General features: G+C 36.1%; 1 protein-coding gene across 1 annotated transcript in view; it reads left to right on the top strand.

Annotated features, from left to right (window-relative positions):
* Positions 1-20,003, top strand: part of LOC102471338 (dystrophin-like) — a gene marked incomplete at its 3' end in the record, with an annotated part of 269,792 nt that extends 249,789 nt beyond the window's left edge. The window contains exons 11-12 of the mRNA XM_027775726.1: positions 2,781-2,931; positions 19,884-20,003. Coding sequence (XP_027631527.1) covers positions 2,781-2,931; positions 19,884-20,003 — 271 coding nt within the window. The remainder of the gene's footprint in view (positions 1-2,780; positions 2,932-19,883) is intronic.
* Positions 20,004-22,482: the final 2,479 nt, after the last annotated feature.

The raw sequence follows: 22,482 nt of genomic DNA, 5'->3' as shown, positions 1-22,482 counted from the left end.
ACAGTTATAATTAACTAATAGCCTAATGAGCTATATGTGTTATCTGAGGCCCTTCCCACTCCTCCTTCTCCATGTAAGGTCCAGGACAGTAAGCAGCTATGTGGGTGGGTCTTATTTTTCTACCCATAGTATGTAAATACTCAATAATTGTATATTTAATAAGTACATGAAACCATTTTCAAGTCTCAACTTGCATGCTATGTGTTCTATGATGACACCATTCCTCATGACCACAGGTCAACTGGAAGCCTCTCCCTGTATACTCTCCAACATGTAGATAAAGCTAATCATAATTTTTTAATCTATTATAATTATTGATGTATCTATTTCTGTATTAGTCTCTAAGCTACTTGAGATGAGGATGGGCATTTTCTTTTGTCCAATCCTAAGAAACAGGAGTTTCTTGTGTAGATAAGGAACTCAGTAAATATTTGTGGAATTGAATGTCCAAAAGCAAAATGACTACATACTGTTTTACAATGAAATCACTTCCTCACTCTAATAAATATGTGTTAGACTTGAAACTTTTAAGTATAAATAATAAGGAATTTTCCCCCTTTTGGTTCTTAAAATGTTAGAATTTTAGCCGGACGTAACAACAACAAAAATAAGGAATGATATCACAGCCAATTCTCATGAAATCATATATTATCAGGTCAAAGGATAGACTGAACCAATAAAGTGACAGATTTACATACTTTGAAATGCTAAAATGGTGTTCATTATTTAAGAGGTAACAAATAACAGCTTTCATTTTTTACTTTCACTTAAATGGATGCCTCATTTCCTTTGTTCTCCGGTAAAGGAAAATGTCTCCTTTTTGAGTTCGATAGATCAAAGTTTGTTTGCACAGATTTCTGATTGCAATGTGCCTCAGGGTAAATGTGTCTCTATAATGTCAATAAATGGTGCAATCTGAATTATTTTAAACTCTGTTATGTGTATAATTTGTGTTTTTAAATGTGCTAATTTATGTGAATTTCTGGTAAGGATTTCTTAAATGAGAATAATAAACTATTATTCCAAATTATGTCCTCCTTATAAAATCAGTGTTCAATATATTATGGTTTCTAAAAATGCTTTCAATATGACTTTCATAAAGAATACTTTCTGTAAAATAGATAATAACTGGTATTATTTGAGTCTCCAATTTTGCTTAAATTGGGGTCAGCAGATGGTATACTAGTTAAGGCACTGGACTTCTACCTGAATTACCATAGTTCAAGTCCTGGACTTGCTGGCTTGAAAATCACACTGGGAAATTGTGCGTGTGTACCCAAAATCCCAGGAGAAGAATGAAGGCGAAAAAAATTGATGTGTGGCCATCCCTTACAAGGGGTGATTTCTTACTTTACCTCTTTCTCTCTCTCTTTACCTCTCTCTGTCTCTGTCCATGAACATACATGCCTCATGACAAAAAACAAACAAACAAACAAACAAAAAAACAACTTGAAACATTTGGTTCAATTAAAGGGTGAATAGCCTCAATTTGTATTTTCATCCTTACCGTAAAGTTGTGTGATTATTAAACAAATGTATTACATCCCTGATGCTGGAAATATAATTAAAATTTTTTTAAGAACTTAATAGTAGGGCATATAACTGGCCTGTGAACCTAGGCCTTTGGATTTTAAATCCATTACGCAGCCCACAATTTTGTATGTCTTTGAAAAAAAAAAAAAACACTTTCACTTAACTATTTCTGCATCAAAAATTACTTCAAAACTTAAATTCTTATTCTTAAAATAAGAATTTATGATTTCACCATAATTGTATAGATCGGGAATATAGGCAGGAATCAGCAAGGCTGTTGTTTTTTTCTGGGGCCATGCCTTAGGCTGCATTCATTTGGAATCTCACTTCTAAAATAGCATTTAATCTCCCAAGATCACTCTGTAAGTGGTCTCTAAGCATGTAGCAGTCTAGCCTGGACTCCATTAGGTCATGGAATCTGGGCTCCAAGAAAATACAGATGCTACTAGTTCTCTTAACAGCCTACACTTGGAACTTGTGCAGTATCAAGTCTGCCACATTCTACTGACAAAACAAATTGAAAGGCAAGACTACATTCATGAGGATGGGAAATAGATCCCCATCACTTCATGTGAAGAGTGAATAGAATTTGTGGTCATCTTTAGCCAACACATACTCAAGTAATGGGAATAGAAACAAATGATTGCCAGGATATTGCTAACTCAGTTACCAGAGATCTCTCACACTATAGTTAGCATGTTCACATTTAGTTAGCTATGTGAAACTTTCCATAGGTTGAGATGTATGAACTATAATAAGGCTGAGAAAGAATCGTCTCAGAAGTGATTGATAGTGGGCTTTACATATGACCTTCTAATTTTTAAAAAATATTTTTTGCCATAAGTTACATGCACTCGCCGGAGAGAGAGAGAGAGAGAGAGAGAGAGAGAGAGAGAGAGAGATAAAGTGAGAAATCACCCTCCAGCGGGAGAGGACACACAGCAATCCCTTCTCTTCCTTTCTCCTCTTGGGATTTTGGATATGCACACAAATGTGCCCTGCATGATTTTCAAGCCACTTGATCCAGGACTTAAACCTTGGTTGACCATGTGGGAGTCCAGTGCCTTAATCACTATGCCACCTGCTGGTCCCCATATTACCTTCTTAATGTCCAACAGATACTAAAACCTGAGCACATGCCATAAATGATGAATATGTACTGGTTTACCTAGTTATTAGTTTAGTAATAATAAGTAAAATTTCTTTAATAGAGATAATAGACCTTTGTTTCTTCTTCAAATTTTCAGCTTACATAAAGTTCTAATGGATCTCCAGAATCAGAAACTGAAAGAGTTAAATGACTGGTTAACAAAAACAGAAGAGAGAACAAGGAAAATGGAGGAAGAGCCCTTAGGACCTGATCTTGAAGACCTAAAACGCCAAGTACAACAACACAAGGTTAGTATATTTTATTCTGTATGCTTTTTACTACAAAACAAACTGTGTTTATGGTGTATGTAATGCACCAAGTACACAGGCGTCATAGTTAACAGATAGAAAAGAATTAAAGCTTCAAATCAGCAAGAGTTTAAAAATAATTTTGTACATGGGGGCCACTAAGGCGCTGGACACTCCTACATGGCTGACCACGGTTTGAGCCGCAGAACTGGTGCTTTGCTTTCTCATTTTCCCTCTCTGTCTTTCTCTGTCTCTCCCTGGTCAAATTAAAATAAATTACTGAATAAATAAAATTAAAATAAATAATTCTTTAAAAGAAACTTCTGTACCTAATCTTTGTTGCTATGGTTTGAATGGGTTTGTCTCCAAAATTTAGGTGTTGCCAATGTGATAGTATTAAATGGTGGGACTTTTAAGATGTGATTCGACGATGAAGGCTATTCCCTTATGAATGGGACTAAGAGTCTTACGAGCTTCAAATAGCATATTGCTTTCTCTTGCCCTTCTGTCTTCTGCCATGTGAGGACACAGCAAGGAGACCCTCACCAGACACCAGATGCCAATGCCTTGATCTTAGACTTCCTAGCCTCCAGAACTGTGAGAAATAAATTTCCATTCTTCATGAATTACACAGTCTCATTTTTTAAATAGAAGTACAAAATGGACCAAGGCATTTTATCTCAAATATGACAGAAGCTTTTCATATTTGAAAAAATATCAAACATATTCTGGGAAGAGTATAATGCAGGGTATGTGATTCATTAAAATTTGTATTTCCTGGAAACAAGCTTCTGTAAGGATTGCCTGCAATGCAAATTTAAATGATAAGACTAAGGAGTTTTTTGTTTTGTTTTGTTGCAGTTTTACAAATATTTACATCCAATTCATAATAACTTGAAGCAGGTCACTCTTGATTTTAAAAAAAAAGTATAACATTGCTTTCCTATTAAATATAACATCTTTTCATTTTAATATTTCCATCTTTAGTTCATTAATACTTTTGCAGTTATGCTTCCTGGAAGCATTTACTTTGTAGACAGAAGTCTGACTGTTTTTTCCTAAATCCTTTCCAGAGGGTTTAGAGGAAGTCAGGTTTCAAACATTAACACACCATTTTGACCCATAGGTAACTGGATTCTTCCTACATACTGCCCTTGGCATAGTATTGGAGTATCTTTGTGATATATATTAAGCCTCCTTATCACTGTTAGAGTACATTCCTTTATGATCTCAGCAACCTTCTTTCTTTCTTTCTTTCTTTCTTTCTTTTTTTTTGGAGAGTTTTTTGCCATAAGGCGCACGCGCTAGCCAGCCAGACAGAAAGAGACAGAGAGACAGAAAGTGAGAGATCACCCCCCAGGGGGATGGCCACACTGCAATCCCTTCTCCTCCATTCTCCTCTCGGGATCTTGGGCATGCACGCACACAGGCCCGGCGTGAGTTTTAAGCCACCAGGTCCGGGACGTGAACTATGGTTGACTATGTGGGAGTCCAGCGACATAGCCATTATGCTAACTGCTGGTCCCAGCAACCTCCCTTTTTTAATCAGCATCCTAAAAAACTGTAAAAACCCACCTATAACTTATAAGCCTCCCTCCCCACATATCCCGCCTTTTTGAGCCAGACCAATGGAAAAACTTTTCACTAAATTCTGAAGTGTCTCTTGCTCTCAAGATCAAATAAAAGGAACCCCTGTACCTGATCACCCCAAGAGAAAGGCATATTTTGGAAAAATAGGAAAAAGCAGTCAGATTTCTGTCCACAGATTTTTTTTGTTTCCAGGGAAGAGCACAAACACAGTCCCCCACTACCACAAATTATGCAGTCGAGTTTCCCACAGATTTTCGTCACTGGGATTTTTACAGGAAAATTTTTGATTCAGGAGTATGAAGGCGCTTCATTCTAATTCATTTTATAAACTATTAAAATTAGTTCTGGCTTTTATTGTTGGAATAAGGACCATGCCCAGTCTATGAGGAAGTCTATGAGAATATAGGGAAAAATATTTGCAGTTGGGCCAGAGTTATTAGGGTTATCACATTTAGCAAACAAAAACACAGAAGCCTTAATTTTGAGTTCAGATAAACAAGTACATTTTTTGTGTATATGTCCCAGATGATTCCTTGCTTATCTAAAATTCAAATTTAGCTGGACATATTTTATCTGGCAACTACTCAGGATCTGTGGTTTTTGGATTCATGCCTTTGAAATGAAATAGCTGCTCCTTCAACTCATTCCTCCTAAATCTGCTTTTTGCCCAACTTCATTCTCTCTTTTGAGGACATTTTGTCAGATCTAACTTCAGAGTTCTTTCTCTTCCATAAAGATAAAAGATATCTTTTTTCCTAAGTTCCAGAGGGTTTTTTTTCCCCCCTACTTAATCATCTTCAGGTCCCAATCACAAATGAAGTTAGCCCTTGATATTAGTACTCCTAAAGCAGTTCATTGGCCAGGGCAGCTTAAGATCAAGCATTCAGGGGAGAGCTATAGCTATGGTAATCCCCATGCACTATTCCATCAGGGAAAAGAAATTATATGTATTATGCATCAACTGTATTATAATTATCACGAATTATGACAAAGCTAGATTAACTGGTCATCAGTTGTAATTGAACATCTGGTAAAGTAGCTCAATTCAGTGCTATTTCACTAATTGTACCACATTTTCTGTGTGGGTCATGCACTCTTCTTGTAGACACTGTGCCTACCCTCTTCCTCTTGGTCCACACTGAAGATTGCATACAGAGTTTCTGTACACGGTAATGGTTTCTCTCTATTTGGAGCATTTGCTGGCCACAGGAGCATCTCAGCCAAATTGATGGTGAACAGGAAGTGAAGTTAGTGCCACCAGAGCTGAATCTCCACAAATCTTTGTCCCCTGGTGGAATGATTTCAAGATGGACTCCCCACAATCTCACAGTAATTTCCTGTGAGCCCCAAATGTCCACAGGATAGCTTCATGTTTTCTTCATCTCATAAGACCTCATGAAATCAGTTTCTAAATTATTTCCTTCCACATATTTCACTAAGGATCTGTGTGGTAGGAATTTTCTCATCCTGGAAGCTAGAATTCTAATTCCTACTCTATCAGGAAATGTGTAAATTTCAGAAATCGCTTAAGCTCTATATCTTCACTTTGAAATTAAGTGGCAAGCCAATTGGTTTCCAGTGTTTCTTCAGTCATGATTTTAATGTATCTAATAGTTTGGAATTGTAAGGTATTTCAGGGAAGGACAAGACTAAGGCAATCACATTTTTCATCAGAAGACCAAATGGTGTTGCTGGATGTCTGGAATATGAAGAGGAAGCCAGGAAGGTGAACTCAAAAAGGGAGATGGAAGAAGGGTGTTAGGGTAGTTAAAAGTGTGGATAACTTAGGGAAACTGTGGCGAAATGTCTTAGCTGGGATTCTGAACAGAGTTTTTTTTTTTCTTTTTTCTTTATCATTTGTGATAGTGTATGTGTGTGCAAAGAGAGAGTGACAGACAGACCCTCCATAGGGGCTAGTCACACCATGATCCCCTTCATCTAGCCCTCCAGTTCATTAGATCCTGGGCACTGACACATGCATCCAGCATGTTGCAGGCTGCCTAGCCTGAGGGATGGCGCCACAGTCACCATCTGGAATCTGGCTACTCTTGAGCAGTGCATTACTACCATGCCATGGAGCCAGCTCTCTGAACAGGCTCTTCATTATGGCTAGACAGCCTCTCCAGGATCTTAATATTCTGAAAATTACCTGAAATGTTTTGCACTATCAAGTGAACAGAATGGGAAATATTTGACTAATATTGTCATAAAATTTGAATGTACTGTCCATTATGTGAAAATATGCCCTTTCTGATGACTATGAAATTGCTTTGAAGAAAATAATTTGAAACAAAAATGCAACAAGATTATGTGCAAGTTGGAATGTAACATTTTACACCCAAGACTTATTCATATAAAGTACATAAAAAGAACATAAGAAATCGGTTTGCTGATTCAGACAGAGAGGTCGACTCCGACATTTAACTGTTCAAATACTCTTTAGAATAGGTAAACTTTTCATAAAATTAAGAAAAATGAAAGGTACATAGTCAAGAGAAGAAGGCCCAACAGTTAATAATACTCCTTTGTTACTTCAAAGTATGTTTGGTGAGAAGAAAATCTTATAAAATCAAATAATTTAAAAAGGGGTTTAATTTATTTAAATGAGAAAGATATCTTTGCTTAAAAATGCATGCTAAAATTCTGTGTTATTCTTGCCATGCTTTATAAAATGAAAGATAAGTATTCTTCCTTTAGGTGACTGAGTTAAAACTAAGTAATTGTTGACTCCCTTTATAATCTTCCGCCTACTCCAGAATTGTAAATCAACGAATATAGGGAAACTTTTCTTTCTGACAACTAAATACATAAGTAACCTTTGAGTATTCAAAAAAGCAGCTCCACCCTGCCCTATTACTATGCTCCTAATGTAAAATGATACTTACATTATTTGGCTATAGCTTTGTGTAAATAGACATTAAGTCCTTTAGTCATCCCCATCTAAAAAAAAAAATCACAAATGGAAAAATTAAAAGATACAGGTTTTGTTGTTGGGAATTGATTTAAATTCTACTCAGATCAGAAAGCACTCTCTTTCAATTGGAGGGCAAGATACAAATGTTTGTAAAATTCACAAGTATACCATGAATATTACAAATATGCTTTCATATACTCTGTGGCAAGATCCTTTGCTATCTTCATTTCAACAGCATTTTATTATTAGGCAGGCTAGAAATTCAGTCACTGTGAAATGCCATGACAATAAGTCACTTTTACTGAACCTGCCAATTAGGCGAGGTAAGGGCATTGATCCTGTATTGGTGGTTACTATTTAATTTAGTTAACCTGTAAATTCTGGGCAACTGAGAAAAGTTCAATTGGCTACAATATTTGGAAGAGATCATTTATTCATAGCTATTGGTTTGAGGAGAGAATTTAGAGGATTTCTTTAGATCTAAGGCACCCAAGAGTAAGTCTGGGGAGTGTGTAAGTTTTATCTTTTGTTCCCTTATGAAGAAACTGGTTGGTCATTTCTGTCCTAAGAAATAGACTTTATTGATGATGTTGAAAAGAAATGAAAGGATTTTCCTTGAGGGAGCAGTGGTACTATCAAGGAGTAAAAACCTGCCATGGGCTTGTATTTTCATTAACGTGAAAGAAATTTGCCACTGTAGAGGATATTTTTCATCAAAATAAAATATTTTGGAATCTTTTATCTCATGACAGTCATACTGAGATGGAGGTTAAACATTGATTTGCTTGCTAGGTTTCCAATTTTTTTTTTGAGATAGTTAGACTTTGGTCATAGATACATGGCCTGCATGACAGCTTCAATGAAGCCCCTACCGTACAAGTTGTTAGCATTTGCAGATGTAAATGTAACATGTGTACTATATTCTGACTTCAGTGAATGTTCTATGTTAAATGCTCATTAGTACAAATTAAATAACCCATTAGAAGCTCAGTCACCTATCATTTCCTTGAAGCTTAGTTCATCTCAAACATTATGGTTGGCAGGTTTGTGAAATATCCTCATCGGATGACCTTTAAAATGATTTTGATGTTCATGTAGCAGGGAAGGGTTAGGTATAATCCTGCCCAAGGATCTCACATTCATTTCATTCTATCACATTCTGTTTCATATCACTGACCACACACTCATTAAAATATGTGGGTGCTGTGAAGAATACAGAGATTCAGCATGTACAAAATCTTCCTCAAGAAGCTCATGTTCTAGTACATTAGATTAGGACATAGAAAGCAAATAACCATTATACAACTCTTACTATGGCAAATAGCATGAGAGTTAAAGAGTGATGTGTTTAAACAAAGGTAACAAGGTGGGAAAATGTCAGATATGTCATTCATCTGGGTCATGTGTAGCAATAATAATATGTCCACACCATGCTCAGTACTGAAGGGTTAAAACCTGATCAAGGACAAGGAGATTCTTCTGTAGAAGACTCAAAGATTTACAATTAATTCTGGGTACTTGAAAAACTTGCAGTTATAATGAGTACTAGGGAACCATTATTGATGAGAGATTAAAATAAAGGGAGCAGGAATTCTTTTTTTTTTTTTTTTGAGATGATTTTGCTGTAGGGTGCATGTGTTTGCCAGAAAGAGAGAGACAAAGAGACAGAAAGTGAGAAAACAACCCCCCAGAGGGGATGGCCATGCTGCAATCTCTTCTCCTCCACTCTCCTCTTGGGATCTTGGGCATACACACATACATGCCCACCAGGCCCAGGACTTGAACTGCTGTCAACTACATGGGAGTCCAGTGAAATAGCCATTGCACCAACTGCTGGTCGCAAGGGAGCAGAAATTTATGAAAATATAGTTTAAGTTTTAGGACAATTTGTCTTGTAAGATAAATGAGACCACAGAGAAACAGGGAACCAGAAGATATGCTGGTAGGATATTGCAGAAAGTATATAGAGCCTGCATAAAGGCAATGTTCATGAAAATTGTGAATAGGTATAAGAAACATTTTGGCAACCAACAGTGGAACAAACCAACAGGGCTAGATTTAGAGAATGAACAAAGAGTTCAAAATAATAGATTCTGAGACTGGGCAATTGGAAACCCAGAGTTAGAATGAAGAAAATAGGCAATAAAGAAGAGAAATGCAATAGTTAGAAGGAAGACAAGTGATTCAGATAAGCTTGAGAATGCCATAGAATCAAGTAGTGCTTTTAGTGCCTAGCAAGTTTTATCCCATCTTAGTAAGATTCAAATTACATGCTATCAGTTACTGCTAGTAAGTACCATTTTATTTCCTAATTTTTGCATAGAAGTGCTTAATGAAAGCTGGATGGTTTTAGTGCTGAAGATAAACAATGTAGTCAAGAAAAAAATGCTATACTACATCCAGAGAGCCTAATCTTTTTGTTTCTCGTGTCCAACACAGTAGCAAATAACTGATGTTCAGTCATTTTATTTTTTACCACAAATGTTTCAATAATTCTGATTAGTTCTATTACTCAAATAGACTTCATCATTGTTACCTTTCCAACAAGGATGTGGAAAATTGACAAATCAAATAAACAATTAAAAAAATCAAAAGTAACTACAAAAAAAAAAAAACCCCACAAACAAACAAACAAAAAAACAAACTCATAAAGGTGAAAAATGGGGCCAGCCAAGTGGCATGAAGGTTAAGTTGGCTAGATCCCACATGGCCAACTCCGTGGTTCAGGTCTGGGATCTGGTGGTTTGAAAAATATGCCAGGCGTGTGTGCAGGCATGCCCAAAATCCAGAAAGGAAAATGAAAGAGAAGGGATTGCAGCATGGCCATCTCCTCCCAGAGGATGATTTCTCCTTTTCTTTCTCCAGTGAGCATATGTGCTCTATAGTAAAAACTGAAAAGAAAATGTGGAAAAGGAACACATCTGTAAAGGACCTTACATGGTGATATTATCCTCTGTCTCTGGCTTTTTTTCTTTCCTTCTACCCCTGTTTTATTCCCTTATCTGAATCTCTTAATAGTTGTCTGCTACTGACTATGAAATTGATTTTTGTGATGATAATATTTTTTACATAAATAAATGGAACTTATATAAAAAGAACATCATATTCACATAGCCCACATAATAGTATGTGCATGATATTCAGTTATAATTTTTTACAATCTAGTTGAGAAGACTTTTAGTTTTCTACCAATGTTGTATTAACAAGCAGCATACTTCAGGAATAACTTTTCATACTAGATAGTGCCATTCCACTATTAAAATAAAAATGATAGCAATAAAATCCATATTCCTGTTTTTATTTTAACGAATCAAGTAACTCCAGTCTACAGATTACTAATTAGTTAAGTAAAAATTACTGAAGATTGATTCAGAAACATTGCTGAAAATGCTGTAGCCTTCTTTTAAAATACATCAACATACCTACTAAGGGTTATATCTCCTAAAGTCTCCCTCATCTTATAGGCACTAACTGTATTTTTTTATGCTTAATTGCTTTTAAAATGCCTCTTTATTAAAAGTGTCTGGCCTCAGGGTTGGAAGTAGAAAGAAGAAAGGATCCTATTTCTAAGTTACTGAACTAGCTTCATGAAAAGTAACTCTATTTTCCTGAACCAGTACCAATTTTAATTTCATTTAATAATTAATGTAACATTAATAATGTAAATGAATTAGTTAAGTATAGAAAACATTTTAGAATACATTTTAAAGCTATAAGAGATAAAGTAACATGAGTTCGAAGGAATTAATTTCCCTTAAAATTATATTCATGTGTCTTATAACAAAATGCATGAACAGAAGTCAAATTCCATGTTTAAAATAAGGTTGAATATGTTACAGTCCTCATTTTCAACCCAGATTATATTGGGTTGTCAGAATAGTCATGACACATGTTTTCTATGCAAAAATGCATCATCATTTTTCTGAAGACCCAATAAAATTGCTAACTTCAGAACACTATCATTTTCTGTTTAATATTTCAGTTAGGAGCAAAATGATTTCTGGCAGTACAACTGGTAGTACTCTGTTATTGAGTGGAACTAATGATTAGGTATCGTGAACATGTTATATTCTGTTACCAATTAAAGATCTAGGTCATATGTAATAAGAATGAGCAAATGAATCATATCTTTATCTGATGTTCTAGAGTTTTACCACAGTGAGAATATTCAGTAATTAAAAGACTTATGATTATCAAGGGTGTTAGGAATAAACACTGATGCTCAGAAGAGCTATTTTCATGAATCGTACCCTAAAATTGGAATGATAAGGGAAAGATGTTACAAATAAAATAAGATTTCCTCACCACCCATCAACTCTACTAAGCTCTGTGCTGGCTAATTCTCATGTATTATTGTTATTTTTTGCCATAGGTCACGTGTGCTCCCTGGAGAGAGACAGAGAGAAAGAGAAATCACCCCTCAGTGGGGATGGCCATGCTACAATCCCTTCTCCTCCATTTTCCTCCTGGGATTTCAAGTATACATGCACATGCACCCAGCATGATTTTTTAAGCCACCAGGTCCAGGACTTGAACCGTGGTTGGTCAAGTGGGAGTTCAGCACCTAAGCCAGTATGCCACCTGCTGGCTCCATATTATCACATTTAAAACTAATGTTAAACCTGTCCTGGAGGACTTTTAGTTCCTAATTTAACAGATATACAAATGTGGTCAGCAAATTAAGGAGCTATTCAAGATAACTTCGAAAGTAATTGAACCCTGGGAACCAGCAGTTAGTGTAATGGCTATGTCTCTGGACTCCCACATAGTCAACCGCGGTTCGCGTCCTGGACCCGGTGGCTTAAAACTTGAAGGGATTGCGGTGTGACCATCCCCTCTGGGGGGTGATTTCTCGCTTTCTGTCTGTCTCTCTCTGTCTGTCTGGCGAGCACATGCACCCTATAGCAAAAACCTCTCCCCAAAAAAAAAAAAAGTAATTGAACCCTGACCCTTTCCCTCAATTCTGAGATACCAGTGAAGATGGACTATAGGTAAGATTCTAGAGGCTAGAGCAAGTACAGAGAAGCAGCAAAGAGATTTGGGGATACTGTGATGCTCAGTCTCCCAGGGCTGGGAATATCTTGATGGAAGAGACAGAGACTGGGTGCATATAAATCTTTCAATTTATAGTAAGCAGTTGGGAATGAAAGCATGGGAGTGGTACTGTGCACAATATGCTCAGAATCAAGATATGTAAGGAAATTATTTGTCTGTGCTAATCCTGTAGGTCTTTCTTTAAAATAGGGACAAATGGGACTAGAAGGAGAACAGAGAAGAATATAGACTTATGATGAAAATGACAATACTGTCTAAACAGGAACATAATCAGTAGAACTGAACGACATATGCTATAATATTTGCTAATCAATGCATGTCATTTTCTCTGTGTTCCCTATGAAACCTTCCATTGTAAACCCCTCTCCCAGTAATCCTGTTCGCTTCTTTTTCAATAAATACTGTCAGACTAAAGTCACTTTATGATGTATTCTACTTTCTTGGTGTTCACTTTAATCTGATTTTAGTGATGTAACCATTAGATTAGTTCATTTAACGTGATTTTTGTTAAACTGATGTAAATAATTTAGAAGTTCAAGTGCTAAAGATTTAAAATCCATTGTGTATTTCTCCAGGCTTTATTTGCTTTAACTGCAGCCCTTTATTTTGTAAATTTCCAAAATTATGTTCTCTTTTGAAACGTAGGGCATCCATTAGAGGGTGGTGGTCCAAACTGTATTCAGTGGTGGTAAGTTAAAGTGAATACTAGATTTATGCACTATAGCTGATAGTCTTTGAACTGAATTTCCCTAAACAGGGTTGTTAGAACTAACTAGGTATTCCTATTTAGACATTTTATGCTGTGTGTCAGAAAATTCTGACTTCAGATCTTATACTTTTAACTAACGTTGTACTGTTTCCTCAGAAACATGAACACAGTCTTTTGATCAACCTAATCCACAGTATGTCCTTTTCTACTTATATCCTAGAATATGTTACATTAATTTTCTAGTCTGTTTTAAATTTTTTCCCCATATTTCTGGAGACTTTCCTGCCAATGGGAAGCATTTGGTGCTTTTACATTCTTTCCATCAAAGTGGTCATTTGGAACACCCCTTTAATAGCTTTAGAGCTGGTAGAAACATGAACATTCATTTCTAATAAAAAAATTAAAAATACAAGTTTCTGATGTAAGGACTATTAAAGCTATGCGGTCACATTTAAGTAAGTAGGTGTCAAAATAAAAGTTCTTCTGGGAAGCCTGTTGGGGATACTTAGCAAATTTACAACAAAGTTTCATACCATGAATGAATCCTATGGGGAACAAGACAGAACTGTGACTAGCTAGGCTTATCAAAGTGAATATTTAACTCAAAATCAAATTCAAAGTAATTGGATCAGCAGATGGCATAATGATTATGTCAATGGACTCACATGTAGTCAACCACGCTTTGAGTCCCTGACCCAGCGGCTTAAAACTCAGTCTGGACAGGTGTGTGTGCATGCCAGCCCAAGATTCAGAAAGGAGACTGGAGGAGAAGGGATTACAACATGGCCATCCCCCCTGGGGGATGATGTCTTACCTTCTGTCTCTCTGTAGAGTGCATGCACCCTATAGCAAAAATCTCTCTGAAAATTAAAAAAAAAAAAATTGAAGTTATTTCCAGATCGTTTAATTTAAGGCAGCAGGGAACATGGAAAGAAGAAGGTAAGAATGGGCTGTAGGAGAAAAGATATTTCCATGTCTTTATATTCTAAACATCATTTTACATGTATGCTGATATGCGATAAAACATTTATGTTGTTGGGAAAGTCATGACCCATTTTTGCATAGAAAAACACAGAAAAATACATCACGACTTTCCCAATGACCTAATAGCATAGGTCTAAGGTAAACACTAAAGTGGCTCTTTCACTAGTCATTGTTCTAAGCTGTTTTTTTAAAACCAACTTGACATGAGTGAGAGTAAGAATTCAGTATCACTTATGACATTTTTGAAGGAAGAAGAAAAGTTATATTTAAATCATAAAACTGGGGATGTGTATTAAGGGAGTAACAATTTTGGTCTGGTAGTTTATCTAGGGAATTATTGAAAAGAAATAGAATTCTTCACAGAGGTATAACAAAATACTAGTTTGTCTAATGTAGCCATTTTTAATGTTAAATTTCACTGTTGGCCTTTTCTCTTGTCATAAAGAAAGATAAAGATTGTTATTTGACATTAAAGAACAAACATCACTGACATTTATGTCTATCTAATAATGGTATAGAAATTTAATTAGGCGCATGACCAAGTTCTTAAAATCTGGTGTTACAGAAGCATTACTTTTACAAAAATAATGATAAGAAATACATAATAAAATATCTAGTATGCACATATATACATATAAAGTTAGGCTTTTAATAAAACATTTTAACCATCATATTTCAGCATTTTTATTTGAAGATATCTTTTTTTTTTTGGAGAGGTGTTTGCTATTGGGCACGTGTGCTCGCCAGAAAGAGAAAAAACAGAGAGACAGAATGCAAGAAATCACTCCCCAGGGGGATGGCCACAGTGCAATCCCTCCTCCTCCATTCTCCTCTCGGGATCTTGGGCACACACACACATGCACCTAGAGTGAGTTTAAGCCACCGGGTCCGGGATTCAAACTGCGGTCAACTACATGGGAGTTCAGCAGCATAGCCATTTACGCTAACTGCTGGTTCCAAGATATCTTCTGATAGGAAAAAAGATTTAGTGTCCGTTTCTGGGGATACTTCTATATTTGGAAATACTTTGGCTCATATTTCAGGCTTAATTAGCAACTCTACTATAAATCTCCTTTGTATAAATCCAGCTATGCACAGCACAAATCCATAAGAAGTCAATATTTAACTAAAAATGTTATTAAAAATACCTTTACAAGGCTCTATTGTATTTTGGAAAAATAATAGTCTTGAGAATCCATGTCTTACCAAATGGGGAAGCAGGCAGGCATTCTTTTACCCAATAACCAAGGCTTTATGCATGGACACCTAGGTTGGCTGAACAAATTAGCTTATTAGCCTCACCATTTCGTGTTTGGGATTTTTGCAGTTTGTAGACATCAGCTTTAAAAAATGGACCCTCGACCCGGTTGGGTGATTAAGACAGCTGAATCTCACATGGCCAACTGCATGGTTCAAGTCAAGGACCCAGCACCTTGAGAAACATGTGGGTTTATGTATGTGTTCACCCAAAGTAGAAAAAGGAAGGAGAGAGGGAGAAGAGAAGAGATTGTGTTGTGACCATCCTCCATGGGGAGTGCTTTCTCACTTTGTCTCTATCTCTCTCTCTCTGTCTCTCTTGACAAACTCACATGCCCTCTGACAAAAATAAATAAATGGACCCCAGACATTGGATATTTTACAATCTTCTGCCTAGTGCTATATTGGAGAGATTAGCTAATACTGTGATAATAATATTTACTTTCAGAGTAGAAGTGTGTGAACACAGAAAATATGATTATGGTTTCAGAATAGCTTCTGCTTTGCAGCTATTGGTTATAGACAGAAAGGGAGTACAGAATTTGTATCAAATATAAGCAAAATTTTTATCAAAACATCTGAGAAGGATTTTATTTATTTTAGTCCCTGATTAGAAAGGAGAGAAGAGATATAATTCTATAAAATCTTGAAGAGAGAGATACCGGAGAAACAGCATGAAATAAAATACTGTTGTGCTAATCTACTCTAGTGCTAGGCACGTAAGATTTCTAGCCACTGTCGAGAGTCTTTCCCCTATTTCTCTATTTCCCTCTTTTCACTCTAAGTACAGTGGTTTCTTGTGTTTGATTTTAATGCTATCAACCCACAACTAGCATTAATGGTGCTTTATGTTAGCACTTCTATGAAAGCATAAAATGTAAACCCTTGAGCAATATGACAAGAATACCATTTGTGACTATAGAGGAAATAGATAAGCAAAACAAAATTGGACATCTAAGTACTAGAGACAATAAGTAGTAAATTTGTTCACATATGCTTTGGAAAGACTTGAGTTTAGAAATAAATGTTTCAGGGATCAAACTATGATTGTGTCTCTTTTTTATTAAAATCCATTAAAATTAAAAATAACAATTAGCATGTAAAAATATAAAAAGAATGGCATCATTTCCTCATAGATTTTTTTAAGAATTATTTTATTTACCTTTATTTATTTATTTATTTTAATTTTTCCAGAAATGGACAGAGAGAGAGAGAAAGAGAAAGAAAACTACCAGGTCTGAGACTTGAATCACTGTTGGCCATGTGGGAGTCCAGAGCCCCTAACCACCATGCCACCTGCTGACTTCTCCATCTTTTTTTTTAATATATAAAATTATACATGTGCTAATATTGAATGATAGAAAAATATGGCTAAATTCAGGAAATCAATTTATAATACATTGGCTCCTTAACTACGATTTGGATTATTATTTTCAAAATTCCTAGCTAGTATGTTTAAAATGTTTCCAGTCCTGGTTTAAATAACTCAGAAAACAAAGATTCAATATGACTGTCAAAGACAACTCTGAATGTTAATGTTTCCATTTTCAGCCTCCTGGCAGAAAGTTTTATTAATCAGTATAAGCTCTGGACTGTCAAATGTGTGATAGACAGTGTAGACACCACACACAAAATAGATGCAGAGTCATTTTACCTTAATTTGCTTCACTTGAAAATCTAACATAAAAATCTAGAAGGGAAGTAAAAAGAAGTGATTTTACAGTGTTTTAAAATGCTGTGGCTTGAAAAATAGAAGTTATAGGATAAAAATGCTCATACATTTAATGTTTTGATTCAGCCAATGAAATAAGTTCCCCTACTCCTGCATGGAGTTTGAATAACTTAGAGCTAGACTTGTAAGTGCCAAGCCTCCTTGTTTTGCCAATAGGGACAGCAGGTTTGCCAAAAAGCAACAGGTCATGTCTCAAAACTCCTTCTCCATTCTTCTGTTACTTAACAAAATGTTCTAAGCAGCAAACTAATTGGCTAGAATTGTGGATACCTATTCAGAGAAATCAGTAATAATGTAGCAGAGTGAAGTCTTGGGGAATCTGGGGTACCAGGCAGAGTGTCTCAGTTATAGAGCAATTTCCTTTGTTTACTCCTCCTCTATCTATTTTGTTTATTATTTACCCTCTATTCCTCTGTTTACCTCTACTTATCTCCAAAACAATTGTTCAACATGTTTTTAGTTTTGTTTTGCTATAGAGCATGTGTACTTGCCAGGGAGAAAGAGAGAGAGAGAAAAAGAAATCACCCCCTAAGGAGAATGGCCACACTACAATCCCTTTTCCATTCTCCTCTCTGAATTTTGAGCATACACACACACACACACACACACACACACACATACACACACACACACACACACACACACACACACACACACACATATACACACACACCTGACTTGATTTTCAACCCAGTTGGTCTGGGGATGAACTATATACATTTGGACATGTGGGCTCCAGCCACCTTGACATCCAAGCACCGTGTTTTTATAAAGCTTAAAAGTAGACTAGCCAGTTAAGTCATGGTTGAAGTGGCTTGATTTCACATGATGGATTGTGCAGTTTGAGTCCCAGACCTGGTGGCTTGAAAACCACGTGGGACATGTGTGCATGTTTCCCAAAATCCTGAGAAGGGAATGGAGATGAGATTGCAGTGTGACCTCCTTGCTAGAGGTTGCATTCTCACTTTCCCTCCTTGACTCTCTCTCTGTTTCTGTCCAGGAATAAGCATATGTACCCTATAGCAAAATGTTAAAAAGAAGAAAGACAAAGGAAAAGGATCAAAAATACTGTTTTGGGACAGCTTTATTTTGTTGGAGAAAACATGGCCTTTTTCAGAGTCACATTTGTAAATCAGAAAGATAGGGTTTGAATTATTCTGTTTTTATCCCTGCGTTAGGTTGAGAAAAAGGGGTTACTTCCCGAAATTGTAATCTCAGACACACACGCACATACACACCTAATTCTCCTTACTATATTGTAATCTTTTTACATTCTGGAATGACCAAACTTATCTGTGCATATTGTTCTCACTCACTCCCCCCAACTCCCTGCCTACACTCACAGGGCACCATTTATTTGCCAAGTACTTATTGAATATGTAGCAAAAAGGGCAAAAAGAATCTCCATGCTAGTAGACTGTATATTTCAGCAGGCACCATCAACAAATGACTAAACTGATACATATGAAAATACTGAGTAGTAACAGTGTTTAGATGAAAAGAAATTATAGAAGTATAGAATGAGTAGGGAGTATCTACAGATAGCAAGCTTATAGAAAGACTCTTTGGGAAGTGACATCTCTGAATCCTGAATGATAAGAAGGAGGTAACATTTAAAGATTTGGAGAAAAAGCAATTCCGGCAGAGGGAACAGTTTGACATATTTATGGAAGAGCAAGAAGGTCAGAGAGAAAGAATGGTATACACCTAGATTGGAAAGGTAAGAAGGTACTAGGTCATATAAGGATTTCACGTAAAGGATTTTCATTTTCCTCCTTAGTGGGATGGGAATCCATTGGTTTTTATACTTAAGAATGTCACCTGATTTATAGTTTGAGCAGAGGAGAAGGAACCAGCGAAGGAACATAAAACATAGCATATAGTCGGCAAGAGGATAATCAGGAAAGGATGGTACATGAAGCTCAAGAGGAGACTGCTAAGAATTAAGGAGCAATTAACTAGGTTATTAATCAAAACACTGAGTAAGGTATTATCAACAAATGGCTGTTAGGTTTGGGAACCTAAAGGATGTTTTGATGGAATAGTGAGCAAAGTGAATAGTAGGGTAAGCGAAGAGTGTAACTGTAGAAAATGTGGAATATTTTTTAGTGAAGAAGAATAGCTAATGGGGCAGTAGTGGGAAAGGGTTGGTTGAGTCAAGAGACTTAGTTTTTTCATTTGGAAATGGAGAATTTTAGTAGAGAAGAAGAGATGGAGGATGCCAGAGGTGTAGGTAATTTTAAGATAAAAGTTCTTAAAAGGTGATAGGCAGTGGGAGAAGGAACAGAAAAACCTACTATTCCTTTCTTAACATAAGGCCTTTCTATAAACTTTCCAATTCAATTGACAATAGAAATATGCAAATTTTATTGAGCCCCATAGCAGCAAATTTGCTTGGATTGGTGCTAGTTTAATAAAATGTTAAATTACTCAGGGCTGGCAGGTGGCATGGTGATTGAGGTGTTGTACTCCAATATGAATGACTGTGGTTTCAGTCCTGGACCTGGTACCTTGCTTTCTCACTTTCTCTCTCATGCATTCTCTGTCTCTATCTCTCTCTGGTCAAATTTCAAATAATAATAGTAATAATAAAATTAAATAATCATTTTTAAAATGTTAATTACTCAAGACATAGTAAAGGAAGGAAGATTTCCAATATGCAGATCAGAGTATTACTTTAACATCCTTTTTAAATAGTGTTTCTCTTTCAGGTGCTTCAAGAAGATCTAGAACAAGAACAAGTCAGAGTCAATTCTCTCACTCACATGGTGGTGGTCGTTGACGAATCTAGTGGCGATTATGCAACTGCTGCTTTGGAAGAACAACTTAAGGTCAGATTATTTTCTCTAATAAACTCCAGATGTCCTTGAAAACACTTCATTGCAATTTGAAAAATAGAATGATTAGAATGTAATTTATATTTTATAAACATGTAGAGTGCAATGTATTTATTAAAACTAATTCAAATTATTTCCCATCTGTGCACATTTCTCCTTCATTAACTGTATACTATGTGCTCACACTGGTTTCCTGGCATTTGGGGAAATACACAAATGCAGATATGTTTATTTTCATTATAGTTGAATCACATGTATTAGAGGAATACTATTTATGCCCTCTTCAAACTCAGCTTCTAAGAGAGGCCAAAGATAAAAACAACAAAAAGAATCCCATTAAAGTAAATAACAAGAAACTGAAACCTTCAGTCTATTTATTCCTGGAAGCCTCCAGTTGTAGTCTTGATAAGAGAATGGCAGGATATTGAAGTCATGGAAGTTTTGTTGGAGTAGATATATAGCCTTTCAAACTCTCTTCCAGCCTGAGTTTTAGTAATTGCTTTTTGGAAACAGTACTAGTATATATTAACAAAGGGTAATGTGCCTATTTTATTACTTCTATCTTTTCTTTCTAATGATAAAAATGGAATTTTCATTAAAAAAAAAAAAACTTAGCAAGGCCTGCACAGATATAGCAAAACATCAACATTAAGGGGAAATACTAGAATCTTATATTCTGAATGATTATAATCATTCATTTATATTTTTTATAATATATTAATTTGAGGATTTCACTGTGCCCACCAAGTGACTGCCTTTTCATTGTGACATTTAGGGCCCAAAAGTCTGGTACCTTTAAGGATCCAATTAATGTGGATTTAAATAGTTTTATCAGCCAAAGTAATTCTAAACATGGTTTCGTCTACCAGACCTAAAACATAGTCTTTTAAAGCCTTATCTCTATTATCTTTTCTGTGTGTGTGAAATGTGTTTTATATTCCAGTGAAATGTCATTTCCTCAGGTTACTGCTTTAGACTGCCAGTCTCTAATAATGTTTTCTCACTCTTCATCAAAGTGAAAACTCTCGGGAACCAGCAGTTAGCGTAATGGCTATGTCGCTGGACTCCCACGTAGTCGACCGCGGTTCGCGTCCCGGACCCGGTGGCTTAAAACTCACGCCGGGCGCGTGTGCGTGCGTGCCCAAGATCCCGAGAGGAGAATGGAGGAGAAGGGATTGCGGCGTGACCATCCCCCCTGGGGGGTGATTTCTCGCTTTCTGTCTCTATGTCTCTCTCTGTCTGTCTGGCGAACGTATGCGCCCTATAGTGAAAAAACCTCTCAAAAAAAAAAAAAGTGAAAACTCTTGAATGAATAGGTTGGACACTTACAACCTTGCATTTAAGATATACTGGAGGCTCATGTTAATTGCTTACATTTCAATAAAATTGCAGGGATTGAACAAAAGCTTATGACACCAGACTTTATAATGTATTGTTGAATATAAGACCATTTATATTGTACACATATACACTTATTCATGACCAACTAGACTACTGGTTTTAAGGAAATCCAGTCTTAATATAAGAGTAACTAATACAGGTGGGTAAAAATCTAATACTCAGTATTTCTCAGAAATTTTCAGAAAATATAAAGGAAGGCAAGGGATCAGGAATCCTAGAAGGTTAGGTAACTGGTTAAAAATAAACAAAGAATAACTAACAAAAAAAATCATAAGGGAGAAATTCTTCTAAGTCATATAGTATTCCATTGAAAATAACTGAGAAGTACACTCTTTGGTATCAGCTCACCGAATACAGCTAGCTTTATCATACAGTTATGCCACAGTGATGCTTGTGGAATTAAGGCATTTTGCTGTTGTTTAGTTTTTGCTATAGAGCATATGTATTTGTGTGTGTGTGAGGGAGAGAGAGAGAGAGAGAGAAAGTGAGAAATCATCCTTTAGGGGAATGGCCACACCACAATTCCTTCTCCCCCATTTTCTTCTCAGGTTTTTGAGCATGCACACACATGTGCCCAGTGTAATTTTCAAGCTGCCATATCCAAGGCTTGAACTACAGCTGGTCATGTGAGAGTCCAGCACCTTAACCACTCCACCACCTAGTGGCCTGGGAACTAAGGCATCTTGAAAAACAATCCTAAGAACTCATAGAGGGTAACTAGGTTAGATCTTAGGTAGGAAAAATTGAGAGTGATAGGCCTAGGATTCAGTATGCTCATTATCTTGCTTGCTTTCATTTTTCACCTTAAATTCAACATTTATTTGTTTGGTTATATAAAATCTACTAAGGTAATTACATGGATTGGAAATAGTTCATTCACATAAATTTAATCTGTGTTTGTCAATGCTTACCTCTCCTTTTAATGAGTGTTGGTACCTGCTTTCTCTTTTCTCTTCAACTGTTTTCCCTTTTGATACCCTCATTTTGTCTTTACATTGCTCTTTTTTTTTTTTTTTTTTTTTTTTTTTTTTTTTTTTTTTGGGGAGTGTTTTTTTTTTTGGGGGGCGTGTTC

The sequence above is a fragment of the Tupaia chinensis genome, unplaced genomic scaffold (genome assembly GCF_000334495.1).
Source record: "Tupaia chinensis unplaced genomic scaffold, TupChi_1.0 Scaffold000600_2, whole genome shotgun sequence".
Taxonomy (NCBI): domain Eukaryota; kingdom Metazoa; phylum Chordata; class Mammalia; order Scandentia; family Tupaiidae; genus Tupaia; species Tupaia belangeri.
This window is presented reverse-complemented; position numbering and strand designations above follow the sequence as displayed.